Source organism: Branchiostoma belcheri, unplaced genomic scaffold, assembly GCF_001625305.1.
Source record: "Branchiostoma belcheri isolate BF01 breed outbred unplaced genomic scaffold, Haploidv18h27 scaffold30, whole genome shotgun sequence".
NCBI lineage: Eukaryota > Metazoa > Chordata > Leptocardii > Amphioxiformes > Branchiostomatidae > Branchiostoma > Branchiostoma belcheri.
The window spans coordinates 1,776,221-1,788,114 of record NW_017803910.1 but is presented as its reverse complement, the minus strand read 5'-3'; the positions used below and the strand labels follow the sequence as shown (position 1 = coordinate 1,788,114).

At 43.4% G+C, this 11,894-nt stretch overlaps 3 protein-coding genes across 16 annotated transcripts in view; 2 read left to right on the top strand and 1 right to left on the bottom strand.

Moving 5' to 3' along the window:
* Positions 1-346: 346 nt before the first annotated feature.
* Positions 347-5,589, bottom strand: LOC109474207 (major royal jelly protein 1-like). Its single transcript, XM_019774460.1, has 8 exons — positions 5,258-5,589; positions 4,541-4,700; positions 3,834-3,952; positions 2,958-3,057; positions 2,342-2,613; positions 1,903-2,026; positions 1,647-1,749; positions 347-1,026 (listed from the first exon to the last, which is right to left on the bottom strand). The coding sequence occupies exons 2-8, from the start codon at positions 4,694-4,696 to the stop codon at positions 638-640; spliced, it is 1,263 nt and encodes a 420-aa protein (XP_019630019.1). The 5' UTR covers positions 4,697-4,700; positions 5,258-5,589; the 3' UTR covers positions 347-637.
* A 111-nt stretch (positions 5,590-5,700) lies between these two features.
* LOC109474188 (probable N-acetyltransferase 16) lies at positions 5,701-7,501 on the top strand. The gene is made up of 3 exons (XM_019774442.1): positions 5,701-5,922; positions 6,292-6,525; positions 6,863-7,501. Exons 1-3 carry the CDS (start codon positions 5,737-5,739, stop codon positions 7,466-7,468), a joined length of 1,026 nt encoding a protein of 341 aa, XP_019630001.1. The 5' UTR covers positions 5,701-5,736; the 3' UTR covers positions 7,469-7,501.
* Positions 7,502-8,625: 1,124 nt separating this feature from the next.
* LOC109474152 (CLIP-associating protein 1-B-like) overlaps positions 8,626-11,894 on the top strand; it is a 72,997-nt gene continuing 69,728 nt past the window's right edge. For 11 of the 14 annotated variants that reach the window (XM_019774382.1, XM_019774380.1, XM_019774381.1 and 8 more), the window contains exon 1: positions 8,628-9,397. In XM_019774382.1, coding sequence (XP_019629941.1) covers positions 9,209-9,397 — 189 coding nt within the window. In that variant the 5' untranslated portion in view covers positions 8,628-9,208. Of the gene's footprint in view, positions 9,398-11,894 lie in introns of all 14 variants that reach the window. The other 3 variants (XM_019774383.1, XM_019774372.1, XM_019774371.1) reach the window with 3 other exon arrangements.

Here is an 11,894-nt window from a genome sequence, read left to right as displayed (position 1 = left end):
ATAGCTAGCGCCGCCTTTATAATTACATGCATGAAAAAAGAACAAAGCTACCGTGTCCCCGGTGTTGAGCCAAATCCTTGAGCTGCCACATACGTGAGAGGCCAGGTGTTTAGGGCTAGGGTCAGGGTTAGTACGAGTATATAAAACCGTATAGGCCTGCTGGAACATACATCGATCATTGCATTCATAAGTGTAATGTTGATTGGGTAGTCTATATCGTTAGTCACGGCATTTCTTGTTTTCTTTAGTGGCGTTTCGTTAAGTACGTACAACAACTCACGTTTCACAGTCATGTGACTGATTGAACTTTATTGCTCAACAATCGTACATGGTACAATGTGTGGCAATTAATGAATGCTGCAAGGCTAATCTTTTCTACAGTCATGAGTACAAAATATTATCGATGGCAGTATGTGACGTACAATATAGTAATTATGTATGGACAATTTGGTCTGGAAATGAAGTATAAAGAAATTGACCTAGTATGTAAGCAGATATGAGAGTTGGGCATGACAACAATGCATTTAAGTATCGTACCAAATGGGGTGTAGTTTGTAATACAGTACATGTAGTAATAGTCTGCAACAGCAATTTTTCTTTACTTTAAGTAAGAGGAGGCCTCATGAGATGAAATTCTTTAAATTTCACGAATGGCGGCACACACTACTGCCACTACACACATCAGCCAGCCAGCCCTCACGGACTTCGCGCCACTTTTGTGCATGTACGACTTCTCTCCCACATACACCTTCCACACCAGGAAGTTTTGCTCTGAACCCGTGAAGGTTAACTCGTTCACGCGCCACATGTGCAGCCTGTTGGCGAGGAACCACAGGTAACCCGCGTCATCAAAAGCTAAGGTGTCTGCCCACTGCATGGTGACGTCATCAGAAACGAGCTCTTGTGCCGAGGACACATCTCCTGATGACGTGTCCCACCCGTACACGGCGTTGAGGTGTAAGGCCGCGAAGTACAGGTTCCCTTCTTGGGACACGGCGAGACCGTCGCTCTGGGAAATCTTACGCCCTGTCAGACAAGTAGAGAGATCCTTTAACACACACGTATCGTTAGCATATCTCCAAGCAGATACTTCTAGATCTTTGAGAGAGTGGCGGCTGGACACTGCCTGGTCAATCGGGTACTGCTTGCCTTTTGGATGTAAAGTTCTGTAGGATCTGCTTCGAGATTAACGTAAACTATAAATTCTGTGTACTACAGAATGATATAATTAATAATAATATAAAAGGAAACATTGCAGTGGCTAAGTCATGGAATGTTTCTGGGCGATTTCTACGGAGTGAATGAGTGTCGTATCCAGAACCGCGCCTGTCTAGTTCCAACGCCCGCCTTGGCGACCCCCCCATTTTAGCACCAAGGACATCACCCGGGTTAACTAGGTTCAAACGCAGCTCTTCTCTGCGTATCCAAGAACGTACGTAGACTTTCAGACTTCTGCTGAATACTCGTGAGCTATTAAGGGCCGTGCATGCATGGCTGTGTCATTGAGTGAGTTAGTAAATAAAATAGCCTGGAGTCCATTCTAAAGTATCCTTTTTTTTATAGCTTTCCCACGGAATCACGAGAGCGTCTGGAGTTAGAATATGGTGAATTCTAGGTTTGTACAAACTACAAACACACGTCCGTACCTTCAGGAGTCACACTACTGCTGATGTCGGTCACCACGGGTTGTTTGATGACGCTGGTCGGGACGGAGTACAGGTTATAGGCGCTCAGCGCACAGTAGTACACCTGCAGCAAAGATACAAAGACCAAAGGTACAAACCTTCTCTGGGCGGCTGGTTGTAGGATAGCCGACAAGAGAACGCGTTAAAAATTCTACAAAACGCAGTATCAAAACTACCACCCGCCCGGAGTCCTTCACAGGAGGCTAACACTTCTCACCTTCATGTTGTCTCCCAGTTGTGACAGAGCTATCCCATCATTCGCCACGTCAAAGGTGTAGTTCCGCCCATTTATCGTCATGAGAGTCGCGTCCGGTTCCACGCTCATACTGGGGTGGAAAACTCTGGAAGTACGTTGAAAAAAAAATAACTAGAAACATAACATTTGCAAAGCAAATGCATAATGTTTTGATACCTTCGAATATGGTCTGCTCTGTTAATTCTTACTCAAACGCATTCATATATATATATGGTCAGACAGGAGTCTAAATCCCCCCTGCTATAAAATTGCAACAAGATGTGACCCAACACCAGTTACCACGGTGACAGACATCTGGTTCAGGTCATTGACCGTATTTTTTTGGAGAAGAAGAAGAGGAAACAGAGCAAAAACAGTATGTTTCCTTCGGTAAACATAAAAATAAAGTTAAAAGTCTCACTTATGCGAGGAGTCCCGCCTGTAGTCATACACCACGATCCCGCCAGGACTGCGTGAGTTGGAGATGTACGCGAACCAGTCCTCCGGATCGTCTGCCGAGGTGTCAATCACGATGTCGTTCAGGTACGTGGTGTTCGTGTTGGCCACGTCATCGGGAAACGTGTACTTCCTGATGACGTCGTCGGTCTTAATGTCGTAGATGATGAGTTTCGGTGCACAGGTTCCGCCGACGTCAGCAATCCACATGCGTCCCAGTGGGTCGACTTCCATACTCTAAAACGAAAGAGGAGACCGTCAACATAAAAGGTAGGTATAGAAAGCTAAGAAATGCCTGAAATACGCTTAAACTTATACTATAAAGGTGCTTTTAAAAGCCATTGATATTTGTGCATGATTTTATGTTCGCAAACTGGTAGAAAACTATTTCTATTGCTTGATAAAGAGAAGATAACAAAACCTACAAAAGGCTTGAGGCGTTACGAAAAAAAAACCAACCCCCTTATTCCGCCAACGCCCGGATTCTGTCGCTATTTGATATATTCCAATATTTCGATTCATCACCTTTCCAGAAAAAAAAGTTTACACAGAAGAGAAGGAGACTTGGGAAACGGCCTCACCTGGACCGACTGGAGAGCGGAGCAGTTGCCGAGCTGGTTCATTTCCCAGCTCGGGAAGGGTCGCAGCACAGTCCGCCCGTCCGCCGTCTCCACCACGGAACTGACAAGGAGGTACAGTAACAAGAACAAGACTGGCAATGAAAACATACATTGCCATGGCGACGGTGGTTGCTGTTATGGTTATTGTTTGCATGGCACTGCCATCATTTCATAATTTTGAGGGGTACCTTTTATAATTACATGTAAGTCTAGACAGATACAGTACACTCCTCCCCTGAGTGTATAGTGAACGAGCCCCGGGGTCACAGAAAGTAGGGCGATGGGGCAGAGAGGTCTTCCCAAGGGTTTACAGGAATGTGGGCATAGATGTGGGTCAGAGACATGCCTGTGGACATTCTATTCCTGTGGACAAAATGCCTGTACCATTCATAGAATTCTTGCAAACTGCACACACACAATACTGTACCATTAGGCTCCTCCCTGAGACGTCGCCAAAAAAATGTAGACAATCTGTTTACCTGATGCTCTGGCTATTTGCTTTACTCTATGCCCAATAAAGCATTGTTAACGCACTCTTTAACAAAGATCTATCACTCGACGAATTTCAAAGCGCTTTTTTTAACGTTTTATGTGTGCACAAGAAACTGAGTACAAATAAAAAAAGATTTGCCATCAGGAAGAAAAGCACATTATAAACCCTCAAAAATGTTATGGGTTCTACTTTGTCTGAGGAGGCTAGAAAAGGCTAGCCTGGGTGCCATCCGATTTGTAACGGCAACCCCGAAATTTTTCGGGGTTGCCGTCACAGCCGTTACAAATCGGATGGCACCCAGGCTAAGAAAAGGCCAAAGACGGCTGAAATAACCCGTCGCCTACCTGAGAGAGGCCGGTACACCAGCCCGCCAGCGGGGCGTGGTCAGGTACACCACCTGGTCGTGAACCTTGATACCTGTGGGGATGATGTCCTCCGGTACGTACCCGTTAGCTATGGCATTCTGGGACACAAGAAATGAATTTTGAAACAACGTTAACAATCCTGACGTGCTTCCAGTTTTAGTACTCTCATATCATCAAATAAGTAAGTTACGAGTATATATCATATACTCTGTACGTAAGATAACGTTATCCACACATGTATTTAGCTTTGTTAGATCTTTAGTTAAGTTGTAGAAGACCATACAAAAGTCTCTGTACTTTTTTGTTGTGTCAATAAAGAATCTCTCATATCATCAACTCATCTATCTCTTAGTTTGATTATTTGACTGTTGGGGCACCACAGAAAATCTTACAACCAGTTTTCTTCGGAGCTCCATATATTTTAAGGAAATTTGAGTCTCGTATTAGATACGCGTATTTCACTAACAACTGGCTGTCATGGTGATCTATCTCTTTAAAGCCTTTGTCCGATCGACCCACTATTGACGTTACGTTTCATAATGAGAATGGGCAGCATATCCTAAAGAAAACTTGAGATACTTGGTTATACTGAAACTTCGTGCATTAGTTTATCTAATCTTTTCCTACTTCTACAAACGTCTTCACACATTCTTCTACCTTTCTTGTAGCCAAGAAAAGTAAAAGACCTGTCGAATCTCGTCGCTTGGCCAGTCATAGTCCAACTTTGTCCACTGATACACCAGGGTCGCCTCCCCAACATCCTCTGCGCGGGACCTTCCCAGCATGCAACAGCATGACGTCAGGAGGAGCACGCACACGAAGTACCTCGTTTGGTCCGCCATGATTCTGTCAAGAGATACCATTTTTAACATATTTGTGGGAGAGAACAGTAAAATGCTTTAAAGACTAGCCTCTACCAGGCATCCGGAAGCGGCAGAACAGCCTATGCTCAGTAGGGCTGGGGCCAAAAAAACACCCTTCAGCCCGACCAGTGGCAATTGTTTTTGGGCTACTAAAGAATTCCTACATCAGCAACCAGGTAACTTGCGGTCATTGTGCCACTACAAACAAAGCCCCTCACAGGACATGCTGACTCATGTTGATCGACAAAACTTCTGCTCATCCAAATTTCTCGACTAGTCTGCTTTCTACATAACCTTGATGCTACACTGTCCAGGGCACACCTACAAGCCAGCTCGGTTCTGGGGCTCTCTAGGGCCAACATTCCAAAGGAACTTTAACGACTGTGATAGACCCCTAAACCGGGCTGTCGCGGTAAAATGATGGCCTTGGAGCTTATCATAGGAGCTGGCCTGCATAGACCCTTCAGTGCAACAGTCTGGCATCCAGCAGGTTAATACATACACTACTCCTTCTACTGACAAAACATGAAACAGCTGTACCTTGTATCTCCAGAGAAGTTCCCCAAGTTGAAGATGTGTGAGCTGTCCCTCTCTGTCTCTCTCTCTCCCGGCTACTGAGTGTTATACAACCTCTCGCTGTCCGGTGTTATAAATTAAGGGGGCCGGCCAGTCCTGATAACAGTGTTGAACTCTGACCGGATGGCCTGGGTTCAACTGGCGGTCAGTAGATCTTTATGTAAGAGTCATGTAAAAACAAATATTCATGTTTCATGTGGCCCATGGCCGAGCGGGTACAGTCCGGGTTGTTATAGGTCATATGGAGGCTGCCAAAAATCCCTAAATAACTGGAACTCAATACCCTTATGTTGAGCTCAACTGGCACTTATCGCTGGGCAGTCCAGCAAAACACACACACACACACACACACACACACACAAAAAAAAAAAAATACCAACCCCAGCCTTTGTGTCCTTTGTGTAACCATTTTTATTTTTGTTCCAAAGGTCACAGAGTAAAATATGGCGGACAGAAACACGACCGGTGAGAAACTGACGTTCCGTCTGGCGACTGCCAGCGACTATGACGCCGTCATGAACATATCTGAGGGCGTCTACGGAGGCAGGGACTACCTCCCGGCGTTCTACAGGTCATTCATGGCCGATCCGGACGTCATCGTGTTCTTGGCTCTGGTCGGAAGCCAAGTGGTGACTGAGCCAGTTATTTAGTTATTGTAGAGCCATTTATGTATAATGTCATTGGTTATTTAAATCTTTACGCAAATACTGGGAGGTAAAATTCTGTGGCCCAATAATGTATTTCTGAAGGCGATTTCTAAAAAAAAATTATATGAATCTACGCACTTTAATAGTAAGAACGAGAGTTTCTAAATACAGTACTCGTAGGACCCAATAGGCTAAAGAGGTCGTCCTGGATAGATTTTAAACCTTGACATACGCTACCAGAATATATTACGATTTTTTTTTTACTTAGGGACCACGAAAAACACTATGGTCTTGAAAAAATATGAGCATATGTGTGGTTTCGGCTTCATTTTCTTCCGCCTCGACTTTTAGGTGGGACTGCGAGCATCCAAAATCACCGAGAATGGAACTGCATTTATCGTCAAAGCCGCTAGGGTCGCTCCTGACTGGAGGGGACAGGGAATTGACCGGCGGTTGTCCCTTCACCAAGACGAGTGGATGCGAAAGAACCATCCCACGGTCAAGTACAAGCGGTCCACGGCGTTTTCACTCACGAAAGGCCTGGCGGAATCTATGACTAAGAAGATGCGACATATATTTAGCATGGTTAGCGCAGAAACACATGTCATTATGTTTGTTTGTTCGTTTGTTTGTTCGTTTGTTTGTTTTATTGGGATCCCATCAGTGTTGTGATGTAGCTTTGATTACTAGTACAATGTAATACCAACGGTCCACTTTGGGCTTTCAAATGACGTAGCCTATCTAGTCGGGAGGACGACGGTCATGCTGCCGCATTTCCAAACCGACCTCAGCCGGGTAGCTTACAGGCTATAAAGAGCTCAACACTCTAACTATCCGGTTGGTATCGGTTTGGAATGCTGTCATGACTTTTCTATAACTTAGTATAACAAATCTAACGCATATGAGATGTTCGATCTCTCAGCCCTTCATAGAGTACCAGTGCGGCCCCGGTCTCTGGTGGCGACAGGACCCTGCTCAGCTGGCTCAACTGGAGCCCACCGGCTTACCGGACGTCGTGCCTCTACAGGACGCAGACGACGAGGTTTGCACGGCCGTACAGAAATGGCTTCCCGCCGGGGCTTGTGGCGGCCACGACGGCAAACCCGTCATACTGGTTGACTGGGAACCTTACACTCTATCTCCGGCTAACTTAAAACGCCTACAAGCACACAACACTATTTACATGTTGAACCACGCTGGAGACTCCAGCCTAAGTCTCTCCAACACATACCTCTCGCCTACAGTGAGAATATTGTGCGTCCAAATCTACTCCGAGGACTTTCCCACCGTCTTGAAACACCTGTTGAGGCACCTGCAGGACACAAGTCGCACCTACGGCAGTGAGGCGTTGTGCGTGGGTGTGTTTGTTTCTCAGTGTGAGTTAGAGGATGCCCTGCACGACCTCTGTATGCAAACTTTACAAATGGAACAGGTCCAATCACGGGCGACATCTTGTGAAACGTCCTTGGTCCAAGGCAAGGGACAGGTCATGTTTTTCGAATCTGAGATGCGATGTGAAGACTACTGAAACTACATGTACGTCCTAATGTCAAAATAAAGCAATGAGGACCATATGAGTTAAAAAATCTCCTTCAATGAATTCATGTTGTCAGAAATAAACTTTCCCTACGAAAATAAAGATGAATACCGAAGATGTCATCTTTTTAGTTCCGTTTGGCGTTTATGTATGCAATAGAATGCATTAGGACCGACTAGTTCGATTTTGTTGTTGCGAAGAAATAATTTAGACAGTGTATCCAGACCAAGAAACGACTGGCTTCGTACTTCTCTCAAATTGTTACTGCTCAGATCCAACGACTTTAGTTCGCCCATATTCTTAAAACAATTAGGGTCTACACTGTCGATATTATTGTCGAAAAACGAAAGATAGCGGAGCTTTTCCCCACTATCTGGTAAAGCACCAACGGGAATGTGGGTTAGCATGTTGTGGTCTAGATCCAAATTTCTTAAAGCTTTAAAGTTATTGAATGTGGTGTTTTCCAGTTTGTATATTCCCGTGTTGATGAAAGAAAGTCGTAAAATAGAAGTGGAATCGACTGCAACCAGGTTTTGGGACGACAATACCCCGAACTGAAAACCGCTAACAGCTAACCATTTCCATCCGTGAAAACACTTCATTGTTGTTGAACGGTCTGCGATCACCTAGGTGTGATTGTGATCATCGTTACAAAAAATGCACCCCTCTGAAATTTCGCACAAACTGTGTGTTCATTTCGGAGTTAATGTTGATTGTTCCAAAGCGTTGACGCAGACTTCGCGAGGGCGGGAGTGCCGGCTTCTTTTCCCGGTTGCTTGCGGTGTCCTCGCGCCTGGTCTGTAACAAGTACACGCGACACGGTCTTCGTCAATGGGAATTGGACTAAAACATATACCGACTGTCCTGTCTCCTGTGTATCGCGGCCTTTACAGCTAAACTTACTCCTGTCTATTGTTGAATGCTCAGCTGAAAATGTACTTGTGGCACCCACAATTTCTCTGGTGATATAATGAAGCGACGGAAGAAACTGCTCTATTTATTCCAAAAAAAGTTCAGACTAATTTCCGGGTCGTCACGGTTATTTCACAATACATTGCAATGGCCTTGGTGCTGATTTACGTTCAAATCACACCTCCTGTTGCTGTGCCAACGTCCGCCGCTAGAGGCCGCTCCTCCCGAGCGGTGTAGATTTCCGAGTGCAAAGGTCAGTCCGTGACGTCACGGGACGAGCAGACATGGCGGCCGGACAGTGATCAAACCCGATCAGGGATGCCCGCCACGGATTTTCTCGCTTTTCTCAGCTCATCCCAGCGTCATTTCTTCCCAGAACCACACTAGATTCATAGCATTACCTCAAAGGTTTGTCTCTAGCACCGTTTTAGCGTCCGATTGTGAACAGGAGCGACGGACTGGGAGAATTCGTGCATGTCAATTTCGTTATTTTTCAATTTCCACAACAACAGACTGTTGAAGAGCGCCATCTTCGCCTACATTTGGACGGGATTTTTGTCGCCGGGACAGCAGAATTTCCTGGCAGCGTTTGAACAAACAGTCATGCTTCGTTCTCTTTGATTCGAGGGTCCTTTGTTTAGGCCTTGCTTTCCTTTGGGATCTAATTTTCCACGAACTTCAGTAGTATATAGTCTGGCCATTTTCCATCAACACCCCGTGAGTGTGTGTGGATATAACAGTTATTAGATCATAGACCCTCCCTCCAGCATATTTCCAGCGATCGCAAACCCCCGGATATTCCAGCTTTAACAACCAGCCATGGCTGACGGAGAGTTCGAAGGGTTTGTGGACGATGTTCTGGGGAAGGACACCACCAAGCGGCTGGCCGTGGCCGAGGTTCTGGTGACGTACCTTCAGGACCACAGCTCCCCCCTCCCCGCAGATTCTGCGCTCATGGACCGCCTGGTGGACGGGCTGGCGGCGTGGCTCAACACCTCCAACTTCAAGGTAACCACTTTATTCTACAATATACAAAAATAATCTATCTTTTCATACCAAAAATACACAATTTATTACAATATTCTGAAGTACAAAACTGTTTCAATCAATCCAAACTTTGAACAATAAATCTAGGTAGAAATACCTTTATGTCATAATGTTAGCCAAGGTAACCTTTCTATTCTCAAATACACAAAATCTGTCCTTTCTTATACCTAAATACACATAATTTATTCTCAGTACAAAATCCAATCAATGCAAACTGTGTAGGATAAAATAATTTAGACATAAAAATACAGCATAATTTACCTTTATTTTCATTTATAAATACACAAATTAGTAGTGCATTTTATGCTAAATACACACAGCTAAATGCAATTTTTTCCAACAATATTTGAGATTTACGGATGACAGAGTTGAAAGATTTGGCGCTGGCCATATTTGTTGGCAGCTGTCACAAGCATCTGAATTATGAATACGGTTTAATTGTCGGGTAATCCTAGGAGGTAATTGTGATAGGGCATATCAAAACAATACCTAATATAAAATTATATCAACCAGCTGCTTGTAGCTACTTTAGATGATACAGAATTTGAACAAAGCACAATTTATTCATTTATTGATTTAGATCTCATATAACTTATGTATATATGTATGATAATTTGTACATAAAGACAAAAGTGCTCTTTGCTGAAAAGTGTTACTGCCAAATCTGCTAAGTTTTTCTGTCATACAATACAATAGATGTAGAAACATACTAAGTAGTTTTGATTGCAGACTAACATCAGTTCCCTGTATATATTATACCATGTATAGCACAACTATCCAGACTGAAAATTGATACCGGTAGTGCATACATACGTGAGAACTGTGTCCTAGTTTGTGGTACATTACTGGTGTGCAGTAGAGCTAACATTTCGGTCCCTGTGACGCCTTCCAAACTAACCATGTTACGCTCATGACAAAGTACATAGCTGCAAGAAGCAAGCATGTCCAAGTACACAGTAAAGATGCATTCTTCAGCTCAGGTTCACTCCTACACATGTAAACTAGTATTAGCTGGGGGGAGGGTTGAAAGATTCTTTCAATGTGTATTATTGTTCAACTCAATACACACATATGTCTCTGTTCAGCATATGTTTGTATTTTGCAGTGTTTTTGATGTAGGAAAATGACATCTGTACCAGTTTGAAACTGTCGTTGCAAGTTCTTTTTTAGGTTAATTATAAAACCATTTGTACTAACAACAGACAACATATGGGAAAGTAAAGTATATATTCACATTTTTGCAAACTCATCGAACATCACAGCATTTCTTCAGACTTCATCATAACTAACCGTCAGTGTGTCACTTCTATTTGAGTAATGAACTCTAGGAATCAGTAGGATGCAATAGTCGCATTTTTATATTGCTGCAAAATTTTGAACTGCTATAAAGTGAAATAGATACATTAGTTTACACAGGGTTCTCCCCAGAAAATTTTAGTATGAGGGAGGAAACTTACCGAGCACACACTAAGCGACGCGCATACAACTTACACATAATAGCTTAAGAGACTCCAACACCAAGTTGAAAGAAAAGAAATGGCACATTTAACCATGATTTAACTTCAAGATCAAGGTGTTGGGACTCTTCTAGCTTATTACTATAATTGGAAACTCAATTTGTATGTGGTTGTCATTATGCATTTATTTGCCGGTAAATGTGTAACAACTAACATTATAACAAGACAGGTAACAGCATCTTATAGAAGTCACAAGAGGATACATCTCCTTTATTTGTAGTTCTGCACCAAGCAGTGCAGCACTTGTATACACTACTACTAGAACAGTCTTCACTATAGCAGGGTTCTCCCCAGGATTTGAGAGGCATGGCCCCCCCTCCAGAGGGGGGAAGCTGAAGCATTTTTCTTTATCTAAATACAAATGGAAGCCATTTCCTGCAACTTCAGGTTTTGAACTGCCAGAAAAAAATGTTAACATACAGGAAAAAATTGGGCATAGGTTCCACGCTCTGACCCCTAACCAGGGGGCCAACGGTGCCTTCAAGTTCGACAATTGAAACAGAATATGACATTAAGTCATACATTTTCCACTTGGAACTTGAGGCAAGCAATTATGGGAAAATGTAGAGAAGCTGGGACAAAACCTTATCCTAATGCTAATCCTTATGTTATCACCAACTTGTAAACAAGTCCCTTATAATTATCAAAGTACCATCAAGAGTACCATCAAAACAAAATTTCACTTCTCTAACATTAAATAATCGGTCCCATGTTTAGGACTAACAAAGTTACACATTCAAGAAAATACTTTTGAATTTAAAAAAAAAAGAAGAAAAAAAAAGAAATCTGAAAGAAAAAATATTAATCTGCACAACATTTTATTGGTTTCTATCCCTTTGCTTGTCTACAAGTCGATAATGTGATTGTATCAATTTTCAAACGCCCTAAAATTAGCTAAATCGGCGAATTAAGGTGATTGCGCAATGGACGTGCCCTATGAC

Coding starts and splice junctions, on each gene's coding strand:
- LOC109474188 (XM_019774442.1), top strand. CDS start 5,737: ATGGCGGACAGAAACACGACCGGTGAGAAACTGACGTTCCGTCTGGCG. Junction 5,923..6,291: donor CTCTGGTCGGAAGCCAAGTG/GTGACTGAGCCA, acceptor CTCGACTTTTAG/GTGGGACTGCGAGCATCCAA. Junction 6,526..6,862: donor TGCGACATATATTTAGCATG/GTTAGCGCAGAA, acceptor TCGATCTCTCAG/CCCTTCATAGAGTACCAGTG.
- LOC109474207 (XM_019774460.1), bottom strand. CDS start 4,696: ATGGCGGACCAAACGAGGTACTTCGTGTGCGTGCTCCTCCTGACGTCA. Junction 2,614..2,957: donor CCGCTCTCCAGTCGGTCCAG/GTGAGGCCGTTT, acceptor CTTTCGTTTTAG/AGTATGGAAGTCGACCCACT. Junction 1,027..1,646: donor CAGTAGTGTGACTCCTGAAG/GTACGGACGTGT, acceptor CTTGTCTGACAG/GGCGTAAGATTTCCCAGAGC.